General features: G+C 34.5%; 1 protein-coding gene across 3 annotated transcripts in view; it reads right to left on the bottom strand.

Annotated features, from left to right (window-relative positions):
* The window catches only part of IPO11 (importin 11), a 203,517-nt gene that overhangs the window by 115,023 nt on the left and 72,900 nt on the right, over nt 1-15,594 (bottom strand). For all 3 annotated transcript variants that reach the window (XR_005019404.1, XM_036848210.1, XM_036848211.1), the window contains 4 exons: nt 10,099-10,132; nt 9,847-9,887; nt 8,433-8,549; nt 2,653-2,766 (listed from right to left, as the gene is read on the bottom strand). Coding sequence is in view for 2 of the 3 variants with exons in the window: in XM_036848210.1 (XP_036704105.1) it covers nt 2,653-2,766; nt 8,433-8,549; nt 9,847-9,887; nt 10,099-10,132 (306 nt within the window). In the remaining variant the exon portion in view is untranslated. The remainder of the gene's footprint in view (nt 1-2,652; nt 2,767-8,432; nt 8,550-9,846; nt 9,888-10,098; nt 10,133-15,594) is intronic.

Raw genomic sequence — 15,594 nt, 5'->3', positions numbered from 1 at the left:
TGCTGGACCTCTGATCTACAGAACTATGAGTTATTCTGGATGTTGTTTTTAAGCCATTACTTTTGTGGTAATTTGTTACACAGTAATAGAAAACTTATAAACTAAGCAAACAAAAGTATTATATAGGAGTGAAGATTAGGAGGATGGTTGTACAAGAAAGAAAATTAACCGTAACATAATGATATATGCCTTCAATAGCCTTTATATAGTCACACAAATAAAAACACTAAATAGTGACCTAATTTAAATTACAATCTAACTATATTGGGAGGATGGGAGGAATAGTAGTCATACAGAGGGATATATTGGGAGGATGGGAGGAATAGGAGTCATACAGAGGGAAATGAAAGAATTAAAATTTCATCTTTTAAACAGGGAGGTCAAGAGATAATGCCTAAAATGCTTAAATCAAGAATGAACAATATAAGTATGTTACTTAGAGCTAGAGAGATAAAAAGCCAAAGAGACAGGGCTATAAGTGTTGAAAGTGGATTCCTCCACCAAATAGAAAATGGAGATACTGCTACTTTTCATAAAAAGTCTTCAAGAACTCACTCCTTAACCTATCTACATACAAAACCGATCAATATATAAACTCAAAAAAAAAAGTATCCCATTCTCACATGTCCAGGGGGCTTTGCATATGCTGGTCAATTTGTTTAAAATATCTTTACCACTCTCATCCCTGAACCACCGTATCTCATTAACACCTCTTGTTCAACACCATTTAACACCAACACTATCTGGGTATCACCTATGAAGGAAGCCTTCCCTGAGGTCCCACCTCACCCTCAAGTCTAAGATGGGTAACCTACCAAGTGCCCCACAGTACCATGTTCTTATTGCTAACAGAGCACTTAGCTATTCAGTCTTCCCCTAGACAGTCACATTCACAAAGAGCTTGCCCAATTCATTTCTGTATCCCAGTGTCTAGTACCATGTACTGCATATTGCAACTGTTCAAAAAATCTTTATTAGATGAATGAATGAATGCCTACTTCCACTGAAGCCAACTACTGCAGACGAGTAAGTTTATTTTCATCCATTATTACACTCCTCAGTCAGAGACTATCAGTCTGGGTTCCCAGAATTTAAAAAATGAAAACAAAAACAAAAACATACAAATACCTACACTAATATCTGCCTATTAAATTTTAAAATTCAAAGGGTGGCTTGTACACCAACTATATTTCAAAAAATAAATAAATAAAAATAAAAGTCAAAAGATGCATTGTTTTCCATGAAAGGAAACTTACCTATAATCCTACTATAATCTTCTCAAAGGACTGAAAAACTTATTTTAAGCTAGTCTCAATTTTAATATTAAATGTTATATGCTTTCTCCAGGAAGGGCAGATGATTACTTAGATGGAGGCTTGTATCCCTGGCCTATACAAATACACAGGGTACTTAAATGTCAGGATTAAAGGAAAAGGTCTTATATACTCCAAACATTCCATGCAAGTTACTATGGCTTCCTAAGATTTCCTGAGGTAACACTGCCTGAAGAGACACACCTCCCTCATAAAAATCTCAAATTGAGTCTAAAAACAAATTTGGCAGGGATATAGGGCAAAAGATATGGGGATCACTCTTTGTTCTGACACTTACATGAGCAATCTCAGGCTACTCGTTAACCTTCTCTTAGCCTTTCTATCCCCAACTATAAAAGGGATATAATTTTTCAGGATAATCACAAGAATTAAAGGGTAGACAAGAAGAGATGCTAGGCCAGACATTTATTAAAAAGAAAGTACTTTAAAAAAAATTTTGTATCACTAATCAAGTATCTAAAACTGCTTCAGGAATTTGTAACTGCAAAACTCATCCATAAATATTTAGTGAAAGAATGAATTTATGTTTCAAAAAAGTACCAAGGTGACAGAGAAAGGTTTTTTTAAAACTAATATTAGACAGGTTTTTTTTTTAACTTATTAGAACATTTCAGAGTAGTAATTCTTAATTTCGAAAGAGACCTCCCCATTGGAAAAAATCTATCAAACTTTGGGGCAAGGCAGTAAAAATCACTTGTGCATCCCTGTAGCCAGATATTCTAAATCTTGGCATTAAGTGCTTTCCTCGCCATACTCTCACCATCAGACTATAATTCACTGTAACAGTTCAAATGAGGACTACAGTCCCATCTCTCTCTCTCTCTCTCTCTCTGGAATTTAAGGGTCCTCTCTTCCTGCTGCACATCCCCGTACCTCAAAGGCAAGATATTGAAAATCAAATTCATTCCTTCCCTCAAAAGCAATTCACCTGTTTTTCTGCCTTCCCAATATGTGAAAGGGAACATTTTTATATTAAATCAAGGAAAGAGAGTGAAAATGGAGAGTAACTTTATGCATAAGAGTTCTGAATACCAAGGAAGCTGCATACAAAGAACAAGTGACTGCACAAATCACGAGTCTACCATCACTGGGGAAAACTACATCTAATGAAAGAAATCGTCTTTTAAAAGTAGAGAATATTTTTAAGTGTCAAAAAATGCCCATAGTAAACATATAAAAGGTATTTTTAAACTGTTTAGATCACACATGAGACAAATGTAAGACCTTTTACTATCACTGACAAAGACCACATGAAAACAGTAAAAAATTTTAAAGAAGAAAAAATACTAAACTAAGAAACTGTGGAGAAGTAACTTACCTGAACAAGATGAATAAGTGTTGTCAGAATAGCACACCTCAACATATTGTGTTCTTCACTCTGCTTCCAAAGAAGAGGCAAATACTGTACCAAACACCCTACGTACGGTCGTATCTATCACAACAGGAGTAGAGGAAGCAAAAGAATTATATTAGTAAAGAAGGCGACTTACTTCAAAAAACGCTGACAGACCTAATAGGTCCCAGGCAGCAAATATTTAATATTTACTAGATGTAATATATTAGGCACATATCCTTTTAAAGATAAATTAGACATTACATAGAGACACAAAGCTCCATGGTAAATATTAACAATTTTAAACAAGTACCAAATTTATTGCATGAAATAAAATTTAGGAATAGAAAACAACATACTGAGGCCAGTTATTTCTTTAGAATTTAATAGAAAATGCTGTTACATCCTGGTTCTTCTTAATAAAACAGCTTATCTAATTGGAAATTATAGTGTCTTAAAAAGAGTTAGCACTTACTCATTCATTCAACAATTACCTAATGGCATCTTCCAAGTATCAGGCCCTGAAGACTAGGCACCAAAAAGAAGAGGATATAAAGGTAGACATACAAATCCTTATAATGAAAAACAACAAATGCAAGGTGAAGGTGTTCACAAGGTATGGTAGAAACACAGGAGAAGAAACTCCTTTTCAAAGGATAAAACTGTTAACTCCACTATGGATTAAGCTCACCAGTTTTAAAAATATGCCCTTAAGCACAGCACAGCTTGACATTGAGCTTTTTGGAAAATAAAATGGATCCACACAGAAAATGGACACAGTGCTCCAGATTCAGGCTTACGGTCACACAGTATTTGGAATTGATCTGACAAGAGTACCCTTGGTGATAAAACAGAAGTACTAGACTTTCACAGCTTGAGTACTATCTATCAATCCCACGGACTAAAATTTAAAAATTGCTCCCAAAAAGAGTAAGAGTTTCTTTATTCTGCTTATAAAACATCATACACTAAAAGGGTAGCCAGAAAAAACTGTAGGATTTCTTTCCCCCAGGTTTGGGGGAGGAGGCACAGAAAGATAAGAAGTTAAATATTTGCCCAAATATTTCAGTGAGATAAAACTGAATAAATATTAAGAGACTATTTACATATAAATTCTCAATCATACTACTAAAATAGATATTTATTGAGCACTTAATTTTGCTGAGCACTTAATTTTACTAAGTGCTCTATCTCAAAGATTCCTCCAATTAATTTCTAAAGGCAAACCAATTAATACATAAAAACACTGGTTTCAGAGTGCCTAATGCATTCATATTCAACTAAAAACAGCATATAACAGCATGTTCTACTGATAAGAAAAATAAACCAGCTTTTGTTTTGAACAAATTAGACAGAATACCTTCTAAGGCATGGAAGAAAGGAAGTATACGCTATGAATTGGTAAGTAATAAAACCAAAGTACCCAAATACATTTGAAAGTCATGAAATATTTATATCCCAGTCCTAGTTATTCATTAGAATATATGATGTTCTAAATTACAATTAATGCTTCAAAGACACTATTTCAAAAATCACTCATAGATTCAGTGTTGCAAAAGACAAAAAAAGGGTTGGCGAATCATCAAAAAATCTGCAAACAATAAATGCTGGAGAGGGTGTGGAGAAAAGGGAACCCTCTTGCACTGTTGGTGGGAATGTAAATTGATACAGCCACTATGGAGAACAGTATGGAGGTTCCTTAAAAAACTAAAAATAGAACTACCATACAACCCAGCAATCCCACTACTGGGCATATACCCTGAGAAAACCATAATTCAAAAAGAGTCATGTACCACAATGTTTATTGCAGCTCTATTTACAATAGCCAGGACATGGAAGCAACCTAAGTGTCCATCGACAGATGAATGGATAAAGAAGATGTGGGACATATATATACAATGGAATATTACCCGGCCATAAAAAGAAACAAAATTGAGTTATTTGTAGTGAGGTGGATGGACCTAGAGTCTGTCATACAGAGTGAAGTAAGTCAGAAAGAGAAAAACAAATACTGTATGCTAAAACATATATATGGAATATAAAAAAAAAAAAAGGTTCTGAAGAACCTAGGGGCAGGACAGGAATAAAGATGCAGACGTAGAGAATGGACTTGAGGACACGGGGAGGGGGAAGGGTAAGCTGGGACGAAGTGAGAGAGTGGCATGGACATATATACACTACCAAGTGTAAAACAGATAGCTAGTGAGAAGCAGTCGCATAGCACAGGGAGATCAGCTCGGTGCTCTGCGACCACCTGGAGGGGTGGCATAGGGAGGGTGGGAGGGAGACGCAAGAGGGAGGAGATATGGGGATATATGTATATGTATAGCTGATTCACTCTGTTATACAGTAGAAACTAGCACACCATTGTAAAGCAATTATACTCCAATAAAGATGTTTAAAAAAAAAAAAAGGCTGGCAATTAGAAAACAAAGTGATGACATGAAAGCCAAACATTCCCTTAGGGCAGGAGGAAGGAGGTTAAAAAATACATTATTAGGGCAACTGAGGAAATCTGAATATGGACTTGATATTAGAAAATAGTATTACATCAATGTTAAGTCCTCTGAATCTAATCATGGTTATGATTAAGAAGGAGAGGTCTAATATACTGGGTGAAGTGTCATGATGAAATTAGGTGAAGAATATACGGGTAGTGATTTACTGCAACTTATCTGTACATTTAAAATTTTTCAATGAAATGATGCGAAATAAAAAATACTATGCATATACATTCTGAAAATGATCATAACATGAGATTTTTGGTGGACCAATTATCAGTTATTTACATAATATTTAAAAAACACGTGGAATTAAGAATGTTTTATAGACATTGGGCTAAATAACCCTATAATAGAAACTGAACCACAAGCATTAAACAATTGTGACAAAACAGCACTCATCTTTTGGCACTTCTCCAAAGAAAACAGAATGGGGGGTTGGGGGGGTGCCTACTATGAGCATTATAATTATACTCTTATGAGTTAGTTCATTCTATATAGGGAGATACCCACTTTGATTCATAACACGTTAAGAAAAATGTGATATATACACTACTGTGTATAAAACCAGTAACTAATGAGAACCTACTGTACAGCACAGGGAACTCTACTCAGTGCTCTGGGGTGACCTAAATGGGAAAGAAATCTAAAAAAGAGGGGATACATGTATACGTATGACTGATTCACTTTGCTGTATAGCAAGAAACTAACACAACATTGTAAAGCAATCATACTCCAATAAAAATTAATTTTAAAAAAGGGAGAAAAATACTTTGAGACAATTCAAAAAAAAAGAAAAAGAAAAACATGTGAAAATCAAATATGTGACAGCCTAAAAAATGTTTTAACAAAGGTTCCATTCACAGGGGAATTAAAAAAGTAAGTCTCTAATGACACCTCATTTTAGGTAACATTTTCACCGAACATTTAATATTTCACGCTGGCCCTTTAATTTTGTTCTTTTCCTTTAGAAATGCTTAAGTCCAAAGACTATCTACCTGACATCATACCTGATGATTAACACATTTTTCCTGACTGTGTATTTATGGGGTCCCTGCACCGGAATAATTTAATTATAGGTTTTCAACTATGTTTTTTAAAAGTAGAGGAAATAATAATCTTCAAATAATTGCAAGCTATGGTATAAAAATGGTGAGTTCCCTAAAACTTCAAAAACTATTATATGTCAGAAAGCACTGTTATAAGATGGCTCAAAATGTTTGCAACCTAGTAAACAAAAATCAAATTGATATATAAATGATAGCTGAAGGATATATAAATGATGGTGTTGTTCAAAGGTTAACACGGGAAAATGTTAAAGAATCTACTAAAAACATTTTTCGTAACCCTTTCCTACCCGCATTCTGAAAACAAGAAGTACTACTGGATAACTATATCTTATTGTTATTTACTAATGATATAGACACCTGAGCTGCTTAGGCTATATGTGTTATGAAAGATGAGTATGGATAGAAACAAAAGCATTTTTAAATTTACTAAGCAAGAGTAATGGGGGAAAAAGGTTTAAAGGTTAGGGGAGATGGTGGTAAGAAAATACATTTCTAAAAGAAGAAAAAAAAAATCTTCTTTAAGAAATTCCCATTAGCATTAGCCAGATGATATCTAAATAAAATTATAAAAATTTGCCAAATCTTGCTTATATAATCAATTTTTTAAACAACTTATTGCAATTGTATGGTGATCTAAAGCATACTGAACATCTGTAATAATTTCGTACTCATGAAATCTTTTTTTGTGTTTGTGAGTTATCTTTAACTTTACCATTTTATACATGAGGACACAAGGTTAAAGACCTTGCTCAAGCTAAAGAGCAGAGACAGGGACTTGAAATAAGTTTAAAACAGTTTCAATGATCAAACTCTCTCAATGTTGTTTATAAACCAATATCAAAATGAAATAATGTAATTAATGTAATAAGAATCCCAAGTGTTAAGAAAACTGTAAGATATTACTACTTTCAGACACCAGGACTCAGATCTGCTCAAAATGATCAACAGTCACTCAAAACTGCAACTGCTGTTAACATACTATAACGCTGAGTTTGAATACTGTCAATGCCACTCAGATGTCTGAACTTTGGTAAGTTTCTTAAAGCCTCAAATTGTTTGAGGTAATACATTCTAATTCCCACCCAAAGATTTAAGTGAGAAATAAATGCAAACAATCTGGCACAGAAGTTGGAAACTTGTCATTACTCAATAACTGATAGCAATTTTCATCAACTGCTTTAGAATTAGTAAACAGGTTCAAGTGTCAGAATTCACTAATGGATTCAGGAGCAGACTTCAGGACTGTGGACTCGAGGTATTATCTTTCCCTAATACCTCACAGATTTACTCAGAGTTTTTCAAGTAAAAATATGCACTGGTAAACTTGGATATAAGAAATTACAGGATAATTATACTGTGATTCCTGGATTATCAATTTTTCAAAAAGATTAGGAGTGATAAGGGAAGCTGAATACAGTTAAATAATAATCTACTGTTAAGAACTTTACATATCATTTTTATATTAAACCAATCATGAATATAATGTGGACTAGACTGCAAAACACACTCAATTTTTAAGGTACAAATAATAGAATTCTGAGAATATTTGCATTTGCTGACAGACACTTGTGACTATGCACTCAAACACACTAAATTTTAAGAAATATTATTAAATATAAACTGAATTTTCTAAGAGATATATAATTTTGCTTTCTAATAAACACCTCTACATTGCTGATCCAAGTTTTTATTTATTTATTTTTTTTAATTTTTATTTATTTATTTATTTTTGGCTGTGTTGGGTCTTCGTTTCTGTGTGAGGGCTTTCTCTAGTTGCGGCAAGTGGGGGCCACTCTTCATTGCGGTGTGCAGGCCTCTCATTATCGCGGCCTCTCTTGTTGCGGAGCACAGGCTCCAGACGCGCAGGTTCAATAATTGTGGCTCACGGGCCTAGTTGCTCCGCGGCATGTGGGATCTTCCCAGACCAGGGCTCGAACCCGTGTGCCCTGCATTGGCAGGCGGATTCTCAACCGCTGCGCCACCAGGGAAGCCCAAGTTTTTATTTTTTAATTTTAATTTTCTTAGGTCATTTTATAAAAACTCGAGCATAAATGTCAATTTTGATACATAACTGAAATATTTTAATGATGTTTTAACACTTAAACAACATACATAAAGCAAAGATATTAATGAATTCTACATATACTCTACTTACTCCTCTAACATCTATTTTCATGCTTTACAACAAAATTACCTGCATGTTGACTCTTTCAATCACACAAGAAAGGACATGTAAAACATGCATCTTTGTGTCACATTCTGTAACTTGCTGCAGTAACTGAAAGAGTAGTGTGAACACGGTTTCCAAATACTGTAGGTAAAAAGAAAAAATAAAAGTTTGGAATAGAAATGTAAAACCTTTTACATACAGACAGAAATAAGAAATAAAATTAAATCATAATATCAAAGCAATACAAGACAAATAGACAAAACCTTAGCATTACCTATACAACTTCAAAATGATCAAGGTGCCAATATTTAGGGCAGTGATTTTTTTCTTTATTGCTGTTAAATGTGTCCATTTTAGAATTTAGTTCATCTAGACACTGAGTAATGTTTTCAGAGGAAAATTGTATCTAAACGTTTTGTGTATAAATTTTATACTGCTAAACCTCAACTTTTAACAGTGCTTTGTCATTGGTTTTCCACATATGCCTATTGTTCTGCAAAGTCTACTTATTAAAGCAAAAGGAATGCCATTATTGCAATCACATACCAGCTGTCTAATGTGGGCCTTAACGTATGCTGCGCAGAGATATAAATTTTTGTAGATAAATACTTGTAATTCTAAGAACAACAGAATATTTCTGATTGGGAAATAGAAAACAAAAATCCTATGTCTGGTTTTTAACTCCTACATCTTGAAAATTATAGTAGGAGTTAACCAATCACAGGATGCCAGATACATAAACATTTGTTCTTTCACATATCTGGTTCATTTTTATATAGATTGGTAAAACCTATTTCTTTCATCCAGAAATACCTAGTGATTCTTTTATTAAAGAAAGTTTTCTGCTCTACAAGTTTCCCCATCTATGACCCCATAAGAAATATAGGTAACATTTTATCATAAAGTTTTCTTCTTGTTTAGTCCTCTCAAGAAACACAAACACTAATGCCCCAATCTTACTGACATATTTAACAAGTGCTCACTGAGTACCAATTATGTGAAAACACCACACTAGGTGCTGAGAGTTGAGTGAAGGAAAAAAAAAATGAGTAAGACTTGGTATTCTGCTTTTCAAGTAATTTGCAATCTAGTGTAGGATAGACATACAGACAACAGAGGGGAATAACCTAAGGATGAAAAGTAACAGACAAACATGAAATGAAATTACTATGTTTTATAACTGTGAGAAAAAAAGTTCAGCAGTCTACTCCAAAATAGATGACAAGATAACTAAACAAAAAACAAGCAGAATAAAAGTAAACTATTTCAAATTAAAGTTACCAATAAAAGCAATCACTTCCAAAAAATCTAATATACTTTTCAATGCAACTTTAATAAATAACTGATACTCCATATATAATTTCAGCTATAAAATAACACAACAGTCTAAAAGACATAACCAGAAATTGTTATAAAACCTAGAAATAAATATTCTTACCGGCAGAAACTGATCTGTTCTAAACTCAAAATCATCAACAGGTGAAGAGCAGTTAAGGAATACTGAGAATATATGAAATTCAGAATATATGAAATTTATCAGGATAAAAATTATGTAAAAACCAAATACAACAAACCAATCAAAAATTACATTTTAAACTATCTCATAAATTAATTTTAAAAATAAGTAACAATTTTAAAGTGTTGTTAAAATTCTTTTCAATGAAGTGTTTTAAAAGTTTTTAAAGGATATTTAACTTCAGAGTGGTAGCTGTTTCAATACGGACCTAAAAGAAAGTATACTGTGAATTACGAATCATTCTAGAATTACTAAACATCATTAATAATGAATGACAAAAAATTTATTGCAAATCACTTTCTCTACTTAAAGTCACAGAGTACATTAACATCTAGAAATAAAAGGACATTCTCCTTATTTAGCAAGGACTAAAAAGAAAAAAATAAAAGGACATTCTCCTTATTTAGCAAGGACTAAAAGGAAAAAGTAAAATAGTGTCGATTCCCACCCTTCTCAGTTTCCCATAATTTGCTTAAAGGAGTCTTTAATCCACTGAGTGTTTCCAGGAAGAAAACTAATTTGCCGTAACACTGTGGCACTGTGAGAAGAGTGTGAAGATGGTGTCAGAGGGAAAGGGAAGGTTGAGAAGCAGAGAAGAGAAGCAGGAAAACAGGGTGGGCTTGGAGAAGCTGGTGGATGTATAAGTGAAGAGTGAGGGAGGAGAAGAGAAGGAAGAAGAGGGAGGAGGAAAAAGCACACAAATTCCCATTTGTAACCTCAGTTACAGCAAGTTCCTGAAATAACCAAAAGATAAAGTCTGATATTTTCTAAATCCCAAAGTTCACAAATACAGAAAGATTTGTACAAGCTCTTGACCTTGCCAAATCACACTTTCTTTGTGTATCAGCATGTTACCTGGGAAAATCATATCATGACAGCATAATCTTCCTATTTCTTTTCGAGTTTTACCTGTGACTTGACCAGCTAAATGGGCATGGGCTACCACACTCAGTTTCCACACCAAGTCACGTGAACTCAAGCCATGATTAAATGCTATACGCTACTCTGTAAAATAATGTATCTAAAACTTTTATTTCCTGGCTAAGAGCCATTACTTTCTTAGATGCTGCTATGCTTCCCACACCTGTAAGAGCAACTGGTTTTTCCTTTGCAGCCATTTTTCACAAAGAAACAGTTTTGATCATTTTATAGGAGCTTCTGAGGTCCTGAGGTGCTGATTAGGCATATTCATCAAATGTTAAGTACTCTAGTTCCAAATCCACAGATTCTAAGAGCCTAGAGTGCAGATGTTTTCTCACCTGCCTTTTCTTTTTATTCACTGTTTCTAAAGGTAATATGAACATTTCTAGATTTTTAAATGATTTAACAAATGTGCTGATTATCCAATACATGCAAAGCACTATGCCAAGTGTTCTACTATGAAATGACCTAAGGAAAAGATGACATACTCATGCAATTAAAAATATTCAACAAGGAACTGTAACTCCCAGGCATTGTGTTGGGTGCTGTGGGAAAAAAAGCTGATTAAGGCACACCTAGTCCTTGTCCTCAAAAAGCTTACAATCTAGCAGGGGGGAAAAAACACCCAGATATTAAATAATTATAAATAAAAATGGCTAATGTGAAGAGCTTAAGAACAGGATAATCCCCCTGAGGACATGAACTATTTCTAGTCATCTTCAAATTGTCAGCATTTAGTACAGTGTAATGCATATAACTGGCACTGTGGCAATAAGTTAATTCACAAACACCAGGACTTGAAAGCGCCCCCCAAAAGGAAATCAAACTGTCAGCACACTCACCCTTAAATCTCTCTTGATCTTCCTCCACAAAAGGACCAGAGATGCATTTAACCCATAACGATGACATGTACACAAATAAGTATAGGAAAGAGACATCTGAATGAAAACTAGCTGTGTTTTCCCTCCTAACAAAGGGAAGAAGTCAGTGCAGTACTGCATGCAGAGAAAAAGATGAAATTAATCATGATGCACTCCAGTTTAACTGCAAGACTAGGAAGCCAGATCATAAGGGAAAACAAAAAGCACACAGTTTAAGAAAAGAGAGGAGCATTTAAAATATGACAAACACAAATAAGAACAAAATTAGCTATTCCTGAGCTACAAAAGAAAGAGGAAGTACTTACTGCATAGAGACAATGAACTTTGCAGCAATTCACAAGTAACGGGGAAAAAAAATCAGAACCTGAATTTACAGAATGAAGAGGTGGGGACTGTGACAGAAGACTGGCAGAAGAGCGTCTGACACAACTTCTAAGACATGATTCAATAAATACTTGATAAATAAATGCAAGAATACGAAACAAAACAAAACAAATCTTCCCTTAACCAGACTCTAAACATAACTTTTCATAGAATAAACCTAGATTTTTGAAGAAGAAAGAAACCCCAAGTATCCAGAACCAGATCCAGACTGTAACTCATCCTGAGTCTACCTTACACCTTCAGCTGAGACATCAGAAAACTTCTAAGAAGATAATAAACTAATTCCATACGGGGGCAAACAAGTGCCATCAAGCCATGAGAATCATTGGAAGAATCCCAGAGAAGCATACAGCAACAGAGAAATGAACAAGAAGAAATCACAGGTCAACACTACTTCCAAAGAAGACTGCTGCATAAAGGCAAGAGTAACCGGACACTTCGGTGTCCAGCATGAGAATGAGCCTTGGCATAACTGTCAGGGTGGTTGATTTGAGTTCTAGACTTGGAGCAGCCTAATGCTTGACCACTACTACAGCCTGCCCATAGCAGTGAAGGGAATTCCACACACTAGAGCAGTGAGCATGGAGCTGGGACCTGAAATAAATGGCGATGTCTCAGGGACTTAAGACCACCAGGAAAATGTAAGTAAGGCAAACATGAGTGAATAATTATGAAATAGATTCTATTTCTCTGCTGAAAAGAAACAGAATAATAATTTTATAATATTTTATCCTTATCTCTTAACTCTTTCAATAAACATTTTCTAATTTTCTGATTCCATGCTAGGCATAATAAGAGATACTAATATGAATAATATTATCCTACTCATTGGCTCTTTTACTACTTGGTACTATTATGGTACTATTTTTACTCTATTATGCAGTCAAGATCACTGAATTACATATTTTCTTCTGAAATACACATGTAAATAACTTTCCTAAAAGGATAAAAAGCACCTTCCATTTTTTCATCTCCTTTTAAGAAAAACATTCTAAAGCTCATTTTCATATAATATGGGTATCAGACACATCATTACAAAACCAAAATGGACTATAAGAAACTTACTAAAGTTTCCTTTCTTCCTGGTTTTAGAGTGGCCTAATATCTTGATGTCTCAAACACATATTTTTGATATTTCCTTTGGAAATTATTGGGTTGGCCCAAAAGTTCGTTCGGGTTTTTCCCACAACATCTTACTCAATATATTTGCTGAATATAAGTGAATTCAGAATTCATTTTGTGAAAACACAGACTACCACAGAGTTTAAAACCTGTAACAGTGTTTTTGAGACACAAAGGATTTGATCAAGCAGGGAAACTCAAAACTGTAAGAAAGTGTGACAGAACTGGGAGACCCATAAAAGGCAGAAGAGTGGAAAGACAGGAGAATTTCAATGCACCTTGTTAAAAATACCTCTGCCCAGATCCCAGCTGCACCTCCCACAGTGAATTCAGGGTTTGCCACAGTCATGTACATGTCACTCGAAGTCCCTTCTTAAACTCCATCAACTGGCTTTCCATCTGAAAAACTCCCCATTTCTATGCTGGTAGTCAACCTGCCCATGAAGATGGCCTTTCCTCTGCTTGACAGACAGTAACCCCCACACACCCCACCCCCAAACTATAAATCTTCTGGCTGTACCACAGTCTACATTATACACTGCCTCTTACAAGGCTGAAAGAGTACACTGATGCTAATTTTTAAGTAGCTTCCTGCTTGTTTTATTGAAGGTTGCATAAATAACCTAAGTAAAAAAAAAATTTTTTTTAATTACTTATAATTTCCAAAATTGAAAGGTTATTATTGGATCAGAAACCTTACCACTAAAGAAACCAAGTATGTAAATCAAATATTATGGTTAGAGAATCATCTGGGGGTCCTAGGGAAAGAAAGTTCCTTTCACTTAAAATTTAGTCATTCCGTTTACACTGTGGTAACAACATTCTCAAATCTGAAACTTGCCATAAGCACTGCATCTACTAAGTAACATGTTCTAAGAGGGATGGAAGAAAGCATGCAAAAGATATTTTTTAATAGATTTTTCAATAGAGCATTATAGCACTGTTGCCCTCATAAAAAAATAATAAAAATGGAACCTTACTTGATATCATGTCGAAAAATAAATCCCAGATGGAATAAAGAACCACGTGTGAAGAAAATGGATTTATTAAACAAGAAACAAAAAGAACAAAATCAAAAGAAGGAAATCAATAAATCCAATTATACTAAAATTAAAAACTTCTGCTCAACAAAAAGACAACAGAATGAGCAAAGAAAGATATAGGGAAAAAAAAAAGAAAGATATAGAGATTCCACTGCATTTGTAATGTTTTATTTCCTAAATATTTGAAATATATGGAAAATTATTACAATGGAAATATGGAAAATTATTACAATGGAAATATGGAAAACCAGGTACCTGTTATGTTAGCCATTGAATTTTTCTCTTTCCTTGATATAATTCTTAACTTTTAAAAAGTAAAAAATTTAAAGCATCCCCTTTTTAAAGATGAGTCAGAAATAAGCTTAGAGGGACTTCTCTGGTGGCACAGTGGTTAAGAATCCGCCTGCCAATGCAGGGGACATGGGTTCAATCCCTGGTCCAGGAAGATCCCACATGCTGTGGAGCAACTAAGCCTGTGCGCCACAGCTACTGAGCCTGCACTCTAGAGCCCGCACAGCACAACTACTGAGCCCACATGCCACAACTACTGAAGACCGAGCTCCTAGAGCCCATGCTCTGCAACAAGAGAAGCCACCGCAATGAGAAGCCTGTGCACCACAGCGAAGAGTAGCCCCCATTCGCCACAACTAGAAAAAGCCCGCAGGAAGCAATGAAGACCCAACGCAGCCAAAAATAAATTAAGTAATTAATTAAAAAAATAAAAAAGAAAGAAGCTTAGAAGTTAAAATTTTCAAAGTAGCATTATCTTAAACCTAATCAAAATTCCCAACATTTATTACAAAAAAAGTTTCCAAATACTGCAATATTATAAATGCTTGCCCATTATGCCTAGATCAAGTTTTAATTGCTAAATACTGATGAAAAGTTATAACACTATTTCAAATAAACCAAAAAAATTTCACTCAATTTGCATTATATTCCTCCAGATCAAACAACACTATCATGCAACTATCAGAGATATTTACTCTACACAGTAGCATCTGATATTATAAAATTTTATAGAGTCCTGAGTTAGGGGTTTTTGAGCACAAGTCACCCGTTCTCCTTGTTTGGCCCTGCAATAAACCTTCCTCGGCTCAAAAAAAAAAAAAAAACAAAAATTATGGAGTCCTATACCAACTGGAGAAATTGCTTTCTCCAGTTGCTGCACTATTTCTATTCTGCCACAGCAAGCCTTGTAATAACATGGCTATAAGACTAGGAAGCCACATAGACAACTAGTTAAATGTATCCCAACTCCATAACAGCAGCAATCAAGCAAGAGAACACAGACTCTGAAAGCCAAAGCAGATTTAGAT

Source organism: Balaenoptera musculus, chromosome 3, assembly GCF_009873245.2.
Source record: "Balaenoptera musculus isolate JJ_BM4_2016_0621 chromosome 3, mBalMus1.pri.v3, whole genome shotgun sequence".
Classification (NCBI taxonomy): Eukaryota; Metazoa; Chordata; class Mammalia; order Artiodactyla; family Balaenopteridae; genus Balaenoptera; species Balaenoptera musculus.
Note: the sequence above shows the minus strand (reverse complement) of the source record. Positions and strands in the feature narration are given on the sequence as shown.